The sequence below is a fragment of the Mesoplodon bidens genome (assembly GCF_964165515.1).
Source record: "Mesoplodon bidens genome assembly, chromosome: Y".
Lineage (NCBI taxonomy): Eukaryota > Metazoa > Chordata > Mammalia > Artiodactyla > Ziphiidae > Mesoplodon > Mesoplodon bidens.
This window is the reverse complement of record NC_138180.1, coordinates 44,587,628-44,599,463: the sequence shown is the minus strand read 5'-3', so window position 1 is coordinate 44,599,463 and position 11,836 is coordinate 44,587,628. Positions and strand designations below refer to the sequence as shown.

Genomic DNA, 11,836 nt, shown 5'->3' with positions numbered 1-11,836 from the left:
GGACCCCAAACCTATTGACATGTAGAGATTCTAGTGATTAATTAGAAAATTTTAAAATCCAAACTTACACCCCATGCTAGCAAGGTGGATTGTGAGATACCATTTAATATTCATATCCAAAGTAAGAGGTAAGTATTATCATTCCCCACTTCACATATAAGGAAACAAAGACCTAGTAAGGCCTTTGTGATTTAAGGTTATTAGGCAAGTTAGTTGTAACCCTGGGGTATTAAATCCCAGTCTAATTCTCAGCTTACATTTCCCTGAACCACACTGAAGTGGAAACAACGAAAGTAGTTGGTAGCATGATGATGTTGAAAAGCCTGGCAACACTTAGAAATAGCTCAGGGATAAAACACTGCTATTTGGCATACAGATGAAGAAACCAACTAATCCCTAATCTCTAAATTTATCTCATATGCTCACAAGCTTAAAATGCACTTGAATATGTTCAACATATATACACCTTAATTTTGAGATCTAGTTCTACAAACCACAGGAAATGCTTCATGTATTTCTATTCTCTGCAGATAGAATTAGAGGTTAAAGGTTTTCTTCAGGAAAACCAACTGAAAAGCCTGGCTTCTTCAGGTTGAGAATGTAAAGGCAGAAGTGAAAGTGCCAAAAAGAAAGGTGATTAAATATGGCTAAGGAATTGTTTGTAAAACTTTGAAAATTAGCACAACACGAAATTTCTAGAAGCTTGAAGAACATAAAAAATCCTATAGGTTGGGCTTCCCTGGTGGTGCAGTGGTTGAGAATCTGCCAGCTAATGCAACGGACATGGGTTCGAGCCCTGGTCTGGGAAGATCCCACATGCCACGGAGCAACTAGGCCCGTGAGCCACAACTACTGAGCCTGAACGTCTGCAGCCTGTGCTCGGCAACAAGAGAGGCCGCGACAGTGAGAGGCCCGCGCACCGTGATGAAGAGTGGCCCCCGCTTGCCACAATTAGAGAACGCCCTCGCACAGAAACGAAGACCCAATACAGCAAAAAATAAATTCATTCATTCATCAAAAAATCTACAGAGGACGAGGGGAAGATGGCGGCAGAGTAGGACGCGGAGATCACCTTCCTCCCCACAGATACACCAGAAATACAGCTACAAGTGGAACAACGCCTACAGAACACCTACTGAACGCTGACAGAAGACCTCAGACCCCCCAAAAGGCAAGAAACTCCCCACGTACCTGGGTAGGGCAAAAGAAAAAAAAGAAAAACAGAGACAAAAGAATAGGGACGGGACCTGCACCACTGGGAGGGAGCTGTGAATAGGAAAGGAGCCCCACACACTAGAAGCCCTTTCGTGGTTGGAGACTGCTGGTAGTGGAGGAGGGGAGCTTCACAACCACGGAGGAGAGCACAGCCACAGGGGTGCAGAGGGCAAGGCGAAGAGATTCCCGCACAGAGGATCGGTGCCCTCAGGCACACACCAGCCCGGAGAGGCTTGTCTGCTCGGCCGCCGGGGCGGGCAGGGCTGGGAGCTGAGGCTCGGGTATCGGGTTTCGGTCGGAGAGCAGGCAGAGGACTGGGGCTGGCGGCAGGAAGAGAGCCTGAAGGGGTTAGTGCACCATGGCTAGCCTGGAGGGAGTCCGGGGAAAGGGTCTGGAGCTGCCGAAGAGGCAAGAGACTTTTTCTTCCCTCTTTGTTTCCTGGTGCGCAAGGAGAGGGGATTAAGAGTGCTGCTTAAAGGAGCTCCAGAGACGGGCGCGAGCCATGGCTATCAGCGCGGACCCCAAAGACGGGCGTGAGACGCTGGGGCTGCTGCTGCCACTACCTAGAATCCTGTGTGCGAGCACAGGTTACTCCCCACACCTCCCCTCCCGGGAGCCTGTGCAGCCCGCCACTGCCAGGGTCCCGTGATCCAGGGACAACTTCCTCAGGAGAACTCATTGGGCGCCTCAGGCTGCTGCAACGTCACGCCGGCCTCTGACGCCGCAGGCTCGGCCCGCACTCCGTACCCCTCCCTCCCCCCGGCCTGAGTGAGGCAGAGCCCCCGAGTCAGCGGCTCCTTTAACCCCGTCCTGTCTGAGCGAAGAACAGACGCCCTCAGGCGACCTATGTGCAGAGGCGGGGCCAAATCCAAAGCTGAAACACAGGAGCTGTGCGGACAAAGAAGAGAGAGGGGGGCTTCCCTGGTGGCAGAGTGGTTGAGGATCTGCCTGCTAATGCAGGGAACACGGGTTCGAGCCCTGGTCTGGGAAGATCCCACATGCCGCGTGGAGCAACTGGGCCCGTGAGCCACAACTACTGAGCCTACACGTCTGGAGCCTATGCTCAGCAACAAGAGAGGCCGCGATAGTGAGAGGCCCGCGCACCGTGATGAAGAGTGGCCCCAGCTTGCCACAACTAGATAAAGCCCTCGCACAGAAATGAAAACCCAACACAGCTAAAAATAAATAAATAAATAGATGAAAGTACCCTTAATTAAAAAAAGAAAAATACGTATTTCACACCAGGGTCAAAAATTAAAACAAAAAGCAAAATAAAAAAAACAAAGGGAAAGGGAAATCTCTCCCAGCAGCCTCAGGAGCAGCAGACTAAATCTCCACAATCAACTTGATGTACCCTGAATCAGTGGAATACCTGAATAGACAACGAATCATCCCAAATTGAGGAGGTGGACTTTGAGAGCAAGACATATTATTTTTCCTCCTTTTCCTCTTTTTCTGAGTGTGAATGCTTCTGTGTGAGATTTTGTCTGTATAGCTTTGCTTTCACCATTTGAATGCTCAACATAATGAATCATTAAAGAAATGTAAAACAAATCTACAATGAGGTATCACCTCACACTAGTCAGAATAGCCATAATCAAAAAATCTACAAACAATAAATTCTGGAGAGGATGTGGAGAAAAGGGAACCCTCTGGCACTGTTGGTGGGATTGTAAATTGATATAGCCACTAGGGAGGACAGTATGGAGGTTCCTTAAAAAACTAAAAATAGAAGTCCCATACGACCCAACAATCCAACTACTGTGCATATATCCTGAGAAAACCATAATTCAAAAAGAATTATGTACAACAATGTTCATTGCAGGTCTATTTACAATAGCCAGGACATGGAAGCAACCTAAGTGTCCATCGATAGATGTATCGATAAAGAAGATCTGGCACATATATACAATGGAATATTACTCAGCCATAAAAAGAAACAAAACTGAGTTATTTGTAGTGAGGTGGATGGACTTAGAGTCTGTCCTACACAGTGAAGTAAGTCAGAAAGAGAAAGACAAATACTGTATGCTAACACATATATATGGAATTTAAGAAAAAAAAATGTCATGAAGAACCTAGGGGTAAAACAGGAATAAAGACACAGACCTACTAGAGAATGGACTTGAGGATATGGGGAGGGGGAAGGGTAAGCTGTGACAAAGCGAGAGAGAGGCATGGAAATATATACACTACCAAACACAAAACAGATAGCTAGTGGGAAGCAGCCGCATAGCACAGGGAGATCAGCTCGGTGCTTTGTGACCACCTTGATGGGTGGGATAGGGAGGGTGGGAGGGAGGGAGACACAAGAGGGAAGGGATATGGGAACATATGTATATGTATAACTGATTCACTTTGTTATAAAGCAGAAACTAACACACCATTGTAAAGCAATTATACTCCAATAAAGATGTAAAAAAAATCTACAAACAATAAATGCTGGAGAAGGTGTGGAGAAAAGGGAACATTCTTGCACTGTTGGTGGGAATATAAATTGATACAGCAACTATGGAGAACAGTATGGAGGTTCCTTAAAAACTAAAAATAAAACTACGATACGACTCAGCAATCCCACTACTCGACATATACCCTGAGAAAACCATAATTCGAAAGGATGCAAAGCAGAAGTAGAGACATAGATGTAGAGAACAAATGAATGGTTACCAAGGCATGTAGGGTGGTGGGATGAATTGGGAGACTGGGACTGACATATATACACTACTATGTATAACAGATAACTAATGAAAGCCTACTGTATAGCACAGGGAACTCTACTCAGTGCTCTGTGGTGACCTAAATGGGAAGGAAATCTAAAAAAATAGTGGATATATGTATATGTATGACTAATTCACTTTGCTGTACAGCAAGAAACTAATACAACCATACTCCAATAAAGCTTAAATTTAAAAAAAACCCACTAAAAATAGAGTGACCATATGATCCAGCAATCCCTCTCCTGGGCGTATACCTGGACAAAACTCTAATTTGAAAAGACACATGCACCCCTATGTTCATAGCAGTGCTATTTACAATAGCCAAGACAACAAAACAACCTAAATTTCCATTGACAAATGAATGGATAAAGAAGATGTGGTACATATATACAATTGAATATTACTCAACCTTAGAGAAACAATGAAATAATGCCATTAGCAGCAACATGGATGACCCTAGAGATTATCCTACTAATAAAGTCAGCCAGAAAGACAAAGACAAATACCATATGCTATCACTTATATGTGAAATCTAAAATATGTCACAAATGAATTTATCTATGAAACACACTCACAGAAATGGAGAACAGAGTTGTGCTTGCCCAGGGGAAGGGGGAGTGGGGGAGGGATGGATTTGGAGTTGGAATTAGCAGTTGCAAACTATTAGGTCCTACTATATAGCACAGGGAACTGTATCCAGTATCCTGAATGAAAAAGAATATGAAAAAGAATATATATATATATTTTACATATGTAATATGTATATGACTGAGTCACTTTGCTGTACATCAGAAACCAACGCAACATTGTAAACCAACTATATTTTAATAAAATCAATTTTGGGGACTTCCTTGGCTATCCAGTTAAGACTCTGCACTTCCACTGCAGATGGCATGGGTTCCATCCCTGGCTGAGGAACTAAGACCCCACATGCTGCATGCAGCGCAACCAAAAATAAATAAATAAAAAATCCTATAGGGAGTTCCCTGGTGGCCTAGTGGTTAGGATTCCAGGCCCAGGTTCAATCCCTGGTCAGGGAACTGTGATCCCACAAGCCATGGTGCAGTGTGGCAAAAAAAAAAAAAAATCCTATAGGTTCCAAAAGAGTTTAGGTAAACTCATGAGAGATATCTAAAAAACAAAATTATTTATTTAATCTAAATTATTTATTTAATCAAAAATTAAAATAAATTGGTGGTAAGGAAACAGACTGTTAAATGACACAAGATAAAAAAACCTAATGTTATATTTAAAAAAAATCAAACCTTGGGAAGTCCCTGGTGGTCCAGTGGTCAGGACTCTGCACTCTCACTCTCCAGGGCCTAGGTTCAATCCCTGGCTGGGGAACTAAGATCCCACAAGCCGGTGGGTGCAGCCAAAAAAAAAAGAAAATCACACCTTTTGATAGTATTCAAAAATACCATCACCTCACTTCATGTGCATTAGAACCATAGGGTCAAGGATGCAGCAGCTGTCGGGTGGGCAGGGAGGAGGCCGAGGCCACAGCTTGAGGGATGCCTTGGCCCCTCTGCACCTGTGTAGGGTCTGTGTGAGATGAAGAAACTACCCTTCCCAGTAGCCCGGAAAATCAAGAGCTTGTGTTGGAACTTTGAGCACATACAGAGATAGTGAGGAGCCAGATAAAAAGCACAGACTATGGTGCTGAAACGAATTCATAAGGAACTTAGTGATTTGGCCCATGATCCTCTGGCACAATGTTCTGCAGGTCCAATTGGGGATGATATGTTTCATTGGAAAGTCACAATTATGGGACCTAATGACAGCCCATGTCAAAGTGGTGTATTCCTTTTTTTTTTGATAGGTAAATATAAAATTCAGTATTATTTTATTATTGGTTCTTATGACCCAGCAATCCCACTACTGGGCATATACCCTGAGAAAACCATAATTCAAAAAAAGACCTATACCACATGTTCACTACAGCACTATTTACAATAGCCAGGACATGGAAGCAACTTAAGTGTCCATTGACAATGAATGGATAAAGAAGATGTGGCACATATATACAATGTAATATTACTCAGCCATAAAAAGAAAAGAAATTGAGTTATTTGTAGTGAGGTGGATGGACCTACAGTCTGTCATACAGAGTGAAGTAAGTCAGAAAGAGAAAAACAAATACCGTATGCTAACACATATATATGAATTATTTTTGACAGTTCATCTTCCTATGGACTACCCCTTCAAACCAGGCTGCATTTACCATAAGAATTTATCATCCAAATATCAACAGGATTGGCTGCATTTGTCTCGATATTCTAAGATCACAGTGGTCACCTGCTTTAACTATTTCTAAAGTTCTTTTATCCATTTGTTCACTGCTGTGTGATCCAAACCCAGCTGACTCCCTAGTACCAAAGATTGCATGGATCTATAAGACAGACAGAGCTAAGTACAACAGAATATCTCAGGAATGGACTCATAAGTATGCCATGTGATGCTGCCTTAAGGTCAGAATAACCCATATTATAGCTGGAATAAACTTTAAATTACTATTCCTTTTTTGATTTTCTTATCCAGCTGCTCCCCTATCAGACCTTCTCTTTTTAAATTTTATTTTTTGTTCAACTCCCTCCATTCATTCACATGCTTATCTGAGAAGACTTAAGTTCTTCCAGCTTTGGACAATAGCTGCTTTTAGAAACTGTAAAGTAATTACAAGAGAACAATGCCCGATATTCAAAAAAAAATTTTTTTAATGGAGTATGTAGGGCTTCCCTGGTGGCGCAGTGTTTGAGAGTCCGCCTGTCGATGCAGGAAACACGGGTTCGTGCCCCGGTCTGGGAAGATCCCACATGCCGTGGAGCGGCTGGGCCCGTGAGCCATGGCCGCTGAGCCTGCGCGTCTGGAGCCTGTGCTCCGCAACGGCAGAGACCACAAGAATGAGAGGCCGGCGTGCCACACACACACAGAAAAAAAAATGGAGCATGTATGTTATATGGCCAAAGCCTTCACTCTAATTTGGTTATAAGACTAAAACCATTCCTCACAGCTCTAACATGCTGAAGAATCACCTGATGGGGAGGGACATGGATAGTCAGTTGTCACATCAAAGTAAGCAACATTATTCTAGCAGCATTCATTCTTGTATAAGCATTCCACTGTTAGAGATTTGAGGTTACATCATATACTTTATGCTCATAACTGATGTGGCTAGAGAACTGGTATTGAATTAGTAGTATCTGAAGAAAAGAAAATGTGATGTATTTCATGCATGTCAATAAAGGAATGACCTTGTTCTGTACAGAATGGAAATTGGAAGTCAAATACACCTTGTATTCCAAAATGGGGCCTCAAACATGTAATTTTCATTTAAATTTGTACGAGGCTTGAAGCTATTAGTTAATCTATTTTCCAAGAATATACTGTTTAATATAGCCCTGAATAAATGATGCAAGTTGCAAATGGATGAGTGATCAACTAATAGCTCTGCAAGTAATTGATTTATTTTTCTTCATTAAAGTTGCACAAACCAGTGAAAAGAAAAATACTATCACCTACAGAAAAAAAGAACCCAATACTTGAACAGAAAATTCACAAAACAGTTAACAAGCATAGTAATCAACATCACTAATAATTTTTAGGTACACTAAGATCATGTGTTTCCTATAAATAAGAATGAAACAAAAAATTTTAAGATGAATATCTCATTAGTAAATAAGAGTTGATGGAAAGAGACATTCTCATATGCTGCAGGTAGGAGTGAAAATTCATGCAACCTTTCTGGAAAAAGTCTGGCAATATGTAGTAATAACCTTGTCACTATAAGTCTAAGAAGCTGTCATAATAAATAAAGCTGCAATACTTACAAAAATTTATTATTATAAATGTTCCTGTTTATAATAGCACTGTTATTTATAAACATATTCTTATTTATAACAACATTATTATTTATAAAAGCAGAAAACTGGGAACAACTTAAATGCCCAAAGTGAGTTTAATTTTAAGTAAATTACAGTACCATGAGATATAATGGAGTTCTTTAATAAGTAAACATTTTAACAGTGAGAAACGCTTATGTTAGAAGGTTAAGCAAAAGACATCAAGATCAAATGGCATAGACAGAATGCTCCCAACCATGTTAAAATAGCATAGAAAGAGACCAAATGGAAAGGCTCCAAAATCTTCAGAGTAAGTGCTTCTGTATGTAGGACTACGGTTGACCCACAATGTTGAGATGACTCAACCATTGTCTTCGTCCATAGGTTTTTATAAGAAAGCCTAATAAATACCAAAGCTTCCAGGTAAGAGATACCTGCAGAAAATGGAATGCATGGGCATGAGAAGGACTAGAGATGGGCTGAGTAGGACCTAGAGAAGTGTGGTAATGGGCTCGTAAAGAGGTTAGCCAAAAACAGTATCTGCTCCACATTCAGGATATGATAGCCTGCATGGAAAATGAAGGAGCTCGTCAACAAAACCAGTTGGAAACACCGGTTTATCCTGCTCTGGTGTTTTGCTATTTATAATAGTACTTGTGGTCCTTTTCCAAAGACCCTTTCTAGCCTCAGCTCATCAGATAAGATGTAACTAAGATTATAGCCATAAATTCTCATAGCCTGTCTAAATCCTAGAATTATGAGAACATCCACAAACTGTAACAAGTGTGATCAATGGAGTTTGTCAGCCATGAAAGCAAACGACTGATTCTGATTTTCTATGATAATAACAGTAACAAAAACTACCATTTATTGAGTTGTTATTTATGTATTTAATATCTTTAATAGAGTATAACTGCTTTACAATGATGTGTTAGTTCCTGCTTTATAACAAAGTAAATCAGTTATTCATATACATATGTCTCCATATCTCTTCCCTCTTGTGTCTCCCTCCCTCCCACCCTCCCTATCCCACCCCTCCAGTCGGTCACAAAGCACCGAGCTGATCTCCCTGTGCTATGCGGCTGCTTCCCACTATCTATCTACCTTGCGTTTGGTACTGTATATATGTCCATGCCTCTCTTTCGCTTTGTCACAGCTTACCCTTCCCCTCACCATATCCTCAAGTCCATTCTCAAGTAGGTCTGTGTCTTTATTCCTGTTTTACCTCTAGATTCTTCATGACACTTTTTTTCTTAAATTCCATATATATGTGTTAGCATACGGTATTTGTCTTTCTCTTTCTGACTTACTTCACTCTGTATGACAGACTCTAGGTCTATCCACCTCATTACAAATAGCTCAATTTTTTTTCTTTTTATGGCTGAGTAATATCCCATTGTATATATGTGGCACATCTTTATCCATTCATCCGATGATGGACATTTAGGTTGTTTCCATCTCAGAGTTATTGTAAGGAGAGCTGCAATGAACATTTTGGCACATGACTTTTTTTGAATTATGGTTTTCTCAGGGTGTATGCCCAGTAGTGGGATTGCTGGGTCATATGGTAGTTCTATTTTTAGTGTTTTAAGGAATCTCCATACTGTTCTCCATAGTGGCTGTATCAATTCACATTGCCACCAGCAGTGTAAGAGTGTTCCCTTCAGCATTTATTGTTTCTAGCTTTTTTGATGATGGCCATTCTGACTGGTGTGAGATGATATCTCATTGTAGTTTTGATTTGCATTACTCTAATGATTAATGATGTTGAACATTCTTTCATGTGTTTGTTGGCAGTCTGTATATCTTCTTTGGACAAATGTCTATTTAGATCTTCTGCCCATTTATGGATTGGGTTGTTTGTTTTTTTGCTATTGAGATGCAGGAGCTGCTTATAAATTTTGGAGATTAATCTTTTGCCAGTTGCTTCATTTGCAAATATTTTCTCCCATTCTGAGGGTTGTCTTTTGGTCTTGTTTATGGTTTCCTTTTCTGTGCAAAAGTTTTGAAGTTTCATTAGATCCTATTAGTTTATTTTTGTTTTTATTTCCATTTCTCTATGAGGGGGCTCAAAAAGGATCTTGCTGCAATTTATGTCATAGAGTGTTCTGCCTTTGTTTTCCTCTAAGAGTATGATAGTTTCTGGCCTTACATTTAGGTCTTTAATTCATTTTAAGCTTATTTTTGTTTATGGTGTTAGGGAGTGATCTAATCTCATACTTTTACATGTACCTGTCCAGTTTTCCCAGCACTACTTATTGAAGAGTCTGTCCTTTCTCCACTGTACATTCCTGCCTCCTTTATCAAAGATAAGGTGACCATATGTGCGTGGGTTTATCTCTGGGCTTTCTATCCTGTTCCATTCATCTATATTTCTGTTTTTGTGCCAGTACCATACTGTCTTGATTACTGTAGCTTTGTAGTATAGTCTGAAGTCAGGGAGCCTGATTCCTCCAGCTCCATTTTTCGTTCTCAAGGTTGCTTTGGCTATTCGGGGTCTTTTGTGTTTCCATACAAATTGTGAAATTTTTTGTTCTAGTTCTGTGAAAAATGCCAGTGGTAATTTGATAGGGATTGCATTGAATCTGTAGATTGCTTTAGGTAGTAGAGTCATTTTCACAGTGTTGATTCTTCCATTCCAGGAACATGGTATATCTCTCCATCTATTTGTATCATCTTTAATTTCTTTCATCAGTGTCTTATAATTTTCTGCATACAGGTCTTTTGTCTCCTTAGGTAGGTTTATTCCTAGATATTTTATTCTTTTTCTTGCAGTAGTAAATGGGAGTGTTTTCTTGATTTCACTTTCAGATTTTCCTCATCGGTGTATAGGAATGCCAGAGATTTCTGTGCATTAATTTTGTATCCTGCTACTTTACCAAGTTCATTGATTAGCCTAATAGTTTTCTGGTAGCATCTTTAGGATTCTCTGTGTATAATATCATGGCATCTGCAATCAGTGACAGCTTTACTTCTTCTTTCTGATTTGGATTCCTTTTATTTCCTTTTCTTCTCTCATTGCTGTTGCTAAAACTGCCAAAACTATGTTGAATAAGAGTGGTGAGAGTGGGCAGCCTTGTCTTTTTCCTGATCTTAGTGGAAACGGTTTCAGTTTTTCACCATTGAGGACGATGGTGGGCTGTGGGTTTATCATATATGGCCTTTATCATGTTGAGGAAAGTTCCCTCTATGCCTACTTTCTGGAGGGTTTTTATCATACATGGGAGTTGAATTTTGTGGAAAGCTTTCTCTGCATCTATTGAGATGAACATATGGTTTTTCTCTTTCACTTTGTTAATATGGTGTATCATGTTGATTGATTTGCATATATTGAAGAATCCTTGCATTCCTGGAATAAACCCCACTTGATCATGGTGCATGATCCTTTTAATGTGCTGTTGGATTCTGTTTGCTAGTATTTTGTTGAGGGTTTTTGCATCTATGTTCAGCAGTAATATTGGCCTGTAGTTTTCTTATTTTGTGACATCCTTGTCTGGTTTTTGTATCAGGGTGATGGTGGCCTCGAAGAATGAGTTTGGGAGTGTTCCTCCCTGGGCTATATTTTGGAAGAGTTTGAGAAGGATACCTGTTAGTTCTTCTCTAAATGTTTGATAGATTTCACCTGTGAAGGCATCTGGTCCTGGGCTTTTGTTTGTTGGAAGATTTTTTTTTTTTTTTTTTGCGGCATGTGGGCCTCTCACTGCTGTGGCCTCTCCCGCTGTGGAGCGGAGGCTCAACGGCCATGGCTCACGGGCCCAGCCGCTCCGCGGCATGTGGGATCCTCCCAGACCGGGGCACGATCCCGTGTCCCCTGCATCGGCAGGCAGACTCCCAACCACTGCGCCACAAGGGAAGCCCTGTTGGAAGATTTTTAATCACAGTTTCAGTTTCAGTGCTTGTGATTGGTTTGTTCATATTTTCTATTTCTTCCTGATTCAGTCTTGGCACGTTGTGCATTTTTAAGAACTTGTCCATTCCTTCCAGGTTGTCCATTTTATTGGCACACAGTTGCTTGTAGCAGTCTCTTAGAATCCTTTGTATGTCTGTAGTGTCAGCTGTCAG

General features: G+C 40.9%; 1 protein-coding gene across 1 annotated transcript; it reads left to right on the top strand.

The window, feature by feature from the left end:
• Nucleotides 1–5,588: 5,588 nt before the first annotated feature.
• Nucleotides 5,589–6,391, top strand: LOC308609693 (ubiquitin-conjugating enzyme E2 D2-like; the record flags this gene model as incomplete). Its single annotated transcript, XM_081223403.1, has 2 exons — nt 5,589–5,708; nt 6,146–6,391. 2 exons carry the CDS (start codon nt 5,589–5,591, stop codon nt 6,389–6,391), a joined length of 366 nt encoding a protein of 121 aa, XP_081079529.1.
• Between the last annotated feature and the right edge of the window lie 5,445 nt (nt 6,392–11,836).